The sequence below is a fragment of the Sinocyclocheilus grahami genome, unplaced genomic scaffold, assembly GCF_001515645.1.
Source record: "Sinocyclocheilus grahami isolate Dianchi unplaced genomic scaffold, SAMN03320097.WGS_v1.1 scaffold2750.1, whole genome shotgun sequence".
Taxonomy (NCBI): domain Eukaryota; kingdom Metazoa; phylum Chordata; class Actinopteri; order Cypriniformes; family Cyprinidae; genus Sinocyclocheilus; species Sinocyclocheilus grahami.
In genome coordinates, this window is record NW_015507928.1 from 9,570 (window position 1) to 15,110 (window position 5,541).

A 5,541-nucleotide genomic window follows, 5' to 3' on the forward strand; every position below is an offset into this window, starting at 1 on the left:
AGTGGTCAAGTGCAAAGACCGCAAGTGTGGGTATTTGGACAAGGCAAGAGCATGAAAAATCGTGTATACCGCAGCAGTGACACTCAAATCTGCTGCGGTACGGAAAGAGAAGAGGGACAAAATACTACATTTGCAGTACCATTATCGGCCACAGGAGGGAAGACTTCGAACACAAATTAATACAACAAAATGCCTTATTTTATGGAATTCACATATAAACTGTTTAAATTAAATATTCTTTTTAACCCTGTTACATATACAGTGGTGTGAAAAAGTGTTGGCCCCCTTCCTGATTTCTTTTTTTTTTGCATGTTTGTCACACTTTAATGTTTCAGATCATCAAACAAATTTAAATATTAGTCAAAGATAGTATTTGGACAAGGCAAGAGCATGAAAAATCGTGTATACCGCAGCAGTGACACTCAAATCTGCTGCGGTACGGAAAGAGAAGAGGGACAAAATACTACATTTACAGTACCATTATCGGCCACAGGAGGGAAGACTTCGAACACAAATGAATACAACAAAATGCCTTATTTTATGGAATTCACATATAAACGGTTTAAATTAAACTTTTTAACCCTATTACACACATAGGCATACATATTACATGACAAAGTACAAATAAGGTTAAAGGGTTAAAAAAAAACATGTTACTGGTTTATTAGTTATTGGCTTGAGGACCCTAAAATATTTGGTGCAATGGGACAGTCATCAAACATATGAATTTATGAATTAAACCCTGTTCTTTCATTTTAAAACCACATTTCACAATATCTCTCAAAATAACAGGAAGATCACCAGTGTTTCTTTCAATTGTAAATATTAATGCACAAGGACTGAGAATCAAATTGCAATTAAAAAAAAAAAAAATCATCAGTTTACATATTACTCCAGACTTGACATAGCCTACATTATGAACTGACAATGTTTATCATTTAAAGATAATCTACAGCACCTCTTTATACAGAAAATGATTTCACTTCTACTTCTGAAGAAATATTATTTACAAGTAACTTAGAAGTGATCACAAGGAGGACAAACCCATTGAATCATAATCATCACAATCTATCTAAACATTGCCACACAGTAAAGCAGTACAACCCTAACATTTAAAAGACTGTCACATACACTGGTCAATGACAATATCACATGCTTTGACAAATGTTATAGCAGGAGCTTGAACATAAATTAATACATTTTTCCTGTTCAGTTTCTCTGTTGTTCATCTCACATGCGTTAGTTGTTGTCTTTTGTAATTTCATCCATAAGACGTCGTTCTTCCTGGTAAAGCAAATCAAAAAACATCAGTTTCGATGAAAGTCCTTGTCCTTCTATGATCTTAAAGATTCTCCTCATTTTTTTCTGATTTGTTGTCATTGCTCTGATTTCATCCATCTGTTCGTCTACAATAATGTCTTCACAGTGATCCAAAATGGCATCAATATTTTTCACCTTTTGGATAAGTTTAGCTTTGTTCTTTTTCAGAAAGGATACACCTGCAGAATATAGTCATCAACACATTTAATTTATACAGTATTCAAATTTTTGTGAGATAGAAGCTAATTTTGTTCTGCTACAATTCTAAAACTAGCTGATTCAAACGTAAATAAAATGGCAAGCCTAAGATTATGTCAAGGTTATGTGCTTACACTGCTCATCAGTGGATAGACTTGGTCTCCTGTTCTCTGCAGTATAGTCTGGAAGATAAAATCTTGGTTAAAGTCTTCTTCATTTTCAACTTTTGAGACTAACTGTATGAATGATTTAATTGATCAGTAAAATCTTTAAACAATTTATGTATATTTAACATTGTGCATTGTTTAGGTAGATCAGCACAAGGGCCCCAGTTGTTGCAGTCTAGCTTGAATGCTGAACATATAAAAAGTATCCAATATCTATGATGATTATTATTATTTTAGGTGGATTATTGTCATGTCAGTTATTTACTTCCTAAACCTTTACTCCAGTAACATAAACGGTACAGTATATTACTTACCGGTCAGTGTTATGTCACGGCTCCATATAACATCAACCCTTCCTTTCTTGGGGTTTTTCTTTTTGAGGTGTAAACCCACATCCATCACACCATCTGGCAACTTTATATCAAATGTTGGATAGTAATGTTTCCACTGCTTAGTGCAATGAAGTTTTGTGTCCTAACAAAGGAAAGAGAGGGATAATAAGTTTGATTCAAAGACATCATCTCTAAAACTACATTTCAGAAAAACTTTGCTAACTTTAATATTGGATTCTTTGAGATGACATACAATACATTGACGGTTTTAACATTTAAACACATTAGTCAGATTGAAAATGAGGTTTTAAAATAGCAGATGATCAAGTCTAGGAGATACACTATCAGTCAGAACGTTTCTCAAGATCACAGTCTTTTGGCAAGAATTGTAATGACTTCTGTGCATTGATTGAAGCTGATGATTATCAAACTTTCCAGCAAAGCAACCATCCCAAAGTATTTTTCAGGGATCGTTCATAGAACATAAGCAACATTATAGATAAACTAAATATGTAAACTATTTGATGCCTAATTTCCCCATGATTTATCTATTAGAAAACCTTAAAAATAAAAAAATTTAATAACTCATGCTTTGAGAAAATGTCATATTCTTATTCCAGTCCATACACTGACCATCGGTTGTATCTTTGGCCTCACTGAAGGTCCATGTTCCTCAACAGGATCACAGGACATGCTGTACACACATTCATATTTTAGCATGCATTCACAAGCTGTTTGGATTAATCTGTAATCTTTATTACATTTTTCCACCTAAGAAGAGAGAAAGGGTAAAGTCGTTTATAAAGGTCAGCCAAAATAAGGTGAAACTGCATTTAAAAAAATATATATTTAAAATGTACCTCTCTGGGATCCACATTGCGTGGTTTTAGAAACACATGCAGCCTATGTGCTTGCTGTAGATAGAATAGTATCACCTGGCCATGTGTCTTAGACCAATGATCCGTAAACCAGTTTACCATTTTGGAAATAAAAAAGTTTGATGTTTCTGGGATGCTCACTGTAACATGTGTGCTTGTGATATTCTGAGGTTTCAGAATATCAACCATCTGATTAGAGTAATGTATAACTGACATGAAGTGGCAGGCATCCTCTATGAGATTTTAAAAAAATTAAAAACTTTTTACTACAATTAGTAAATTTACAATATATAATAAGTGTTATATTTTTATATTATACAAGATATTTCTTAAAAGTTTCCACTTTGTATTATTCACAGATTATGTTCAGTATCTCATATTATTCATAAGATTGCCAACTCACCAATGGATGTCTCACAGTGAGGTAGTCTGAGTTGAGACAGCTCACCCTGAACACACTTGATATCATACATGGGTCCTGCTTGGTAATGGTTGGCAGGAACTGGACAGTCGCTGTCCTGAAGAACAGTGCTGTATAGCACCTCTCCTTCCCCCTCCATGTTAAAACCAATCTGTGTAAACTTACAATGGAACCAGCCTGCATGGTCGCACTGTAACCTTTTTGATTTCAAAGAAATACAGAATATGAATACAAACTGAAACACTCAATTATCTTACATCTGTTGACACAATACCTGTATTTCCTTTGCCCCTCTTGAACAATGACCTCAGGAGTGAACAAGTAATCTTTCCCATCTAGCTTCTGTGAAAAAGAAAAAGTGCCTAAGTGAATTGTAATTGTATTGTCAAATTAGACTAATTTACATTTGCAAAGAGATCATTGTAAAATAAATTAATCAATGACTTACCCTTAAAATGTCTAAAGGGGATTGAGCATCTTTATCCGATATGTCTGGTAAGACCAGATGCATTGAATTATTTCTCCTTATCATCCTCTGTATCCTCTCTGAAAGCTCTCTCCTCTCTGTAGTTTCTGGTGCATAGCCACAGATGTAGGATTTGTGTCCACATTTTTCAAGAAGCCACTCCAATACACTTCTCTGAGCTCCAGAATACTCGTCTATACTACGGTCTCCCTCTGTAAATACTACAATGACATGAGTCCAGAATTTCTCTCCAAGAAACTCCAAATTTTCAACAATCTCTTTGGTCTGGTCTGTGAATCTGTCATCATGCAGAGAAAATGCAAGTAGAATGGCATGGGGCCCAAGAGTCGGTTTTTCCCATCTAAGACTCCTCTTGGCATTGCAGATATCAATATCAACCAAGTGCACAGTCTTCTTGTTCATTGCACCTTTGAAAGTCTTAAGCCTCCCACTGCCAGCTTCATCATAATTTCCTTTATCAAAAATCAGGTTTAGAACAGATTTTTCTGTTTCACTGAAACTCAAAAGCCAAATTCTCATCTCTGTGAGAAGAGGGCTTTCACCTATTTAAGAAAAACAAGCAGCAGTATAAAGAGACAGCTGACATGCTACTGAGGTTTGTTTAACCTGGATTTTTTTAATAGGTAAATTAAATATCTTCTAAGTACACATTGCTCATCTTGGAGATATGACAATTGCATACAAATGATGTCATAAAACATGGCAATGTTATTTGCCATTTCTAAATTACATTTACTTTGCATACACTGATGCATGCTTTTTTTGCATGCAAGTTTTCTTAATTTTAAATTTTTGCATGAATGACTCCAAAAATGTAATCTTCAAATTAATTAATATATCATTAATAAATGGTCACTCTTATTAAACAAGATATTTTACATTGCTAAATACATTTATTCAATATATTTATTAGAATATCATTGCAATCATAAATATTAAACAAAAGGGTTCAGGACAATGGCCTCTTTAAACAAGGGTCATTTGTTTGGGTTTGACCTGGGCAATGTTTAATAGAAGAATAAGAAAATAGTTGAACTATTTTGTAAATATATGCACTGTTTACCAAACAGGGTGTAGTCTGTACCAATAAAAGAAACTGTGTTATTAAACATATGGTTAAAAAAATTGTACCAGTGGCCTGTAGCACGAAGCCGGTTTAGTTTTTACCCAGGTAAGTTCACGTTTAGTTTTAGCAAACTCTTTGAGTTTTCGGGCTCAAGAAGGTGGGTTGGTTTTGAGCGGGTTTCGTCACCATAACTTACGCTACACAGCTACCCTGCTCCCGAGCTGGTTTTATTCTGAGTTAAAGGGGTCATATGATGCTTTTTTTAAAGATCATTATTTTGTGTATTTGGTGTAACAGAATATGTTGACATGCTTTAATGTTCAAAAACACATTATTTTTCAAATACTGTACATTATTGTAGGTCCTCTATGCCCCGCCTCTCTCAAACAAGTGGTTTTCAACAAAACCCCCTCCTTTGACAAGCGCAGTCTGCTCTGATTGGCCAGCTGACCCAGTGCATTGTGATTGGCCGAACACCACAAGCATGCGTCGGAAATGTAACGCCCCTTACCATAATCGCTTCAGCTTTCAAAGTAAATATCAAGACAGTTAATAATGTCGTTAGTTTTACCATCAGTTCAAGCCCGAAAGGGCAACAGAGTCGCGTGACAGACACAGTGATGATGCAGTACACAAGCCGTGGTTAAGACAGCTGACGTGCTATGATTTCTG

The 5,541-nt window shown here is 35.0% G+C and overlaps 1 protein-coding gene across 1 annotated transcript in view; it reads right to left on the reverse strand.

Moving 5' to 3' along the window:
* Positions 1-618: 618 nt before the first annotated feature.
* The window catches only part of LOC107575606 (uncharacterized), a 17,000-nt gene continuing 12,077 nt past the window's right edge, over positions 619-5,541 (reverse strand). Inside the window, exons 3-10 of the mRNA XM_016261962.1 lie at positions 3,765-4,345; positions 3,591-3,658; positions 3,299-3,513; positions 2,878-3,128; positions 2,651-2,788; positions 2,000-2,159; positions 1,653-1,700; positions 619-1,499 (exon numbers count right to left, since the gene is read on the reverse strand). Of these exons, the coding sequence (XP_016117448.1) occupies positions 1,240-1,499; positions 1,653-1,700; positions 2,000-2,159; positions 2,651-2,788; positions 2,878-3,128; positions 3,299-3,513; positions 3,591-3,658; positions 3,765-4,345 (1,721 nt within the window). The 3' untranslated portion in view covers positions 619-1,239. The remainder of the gene's footprint in view (positions 1,500-1,652; positions 1,701-1,999; positions 2,160-2,650; positions 2,789-2,877; positions 3,129-3,298; positions 3,514-3,590; positions 3,659-3,764; positions 4,346-5,541) is intronic.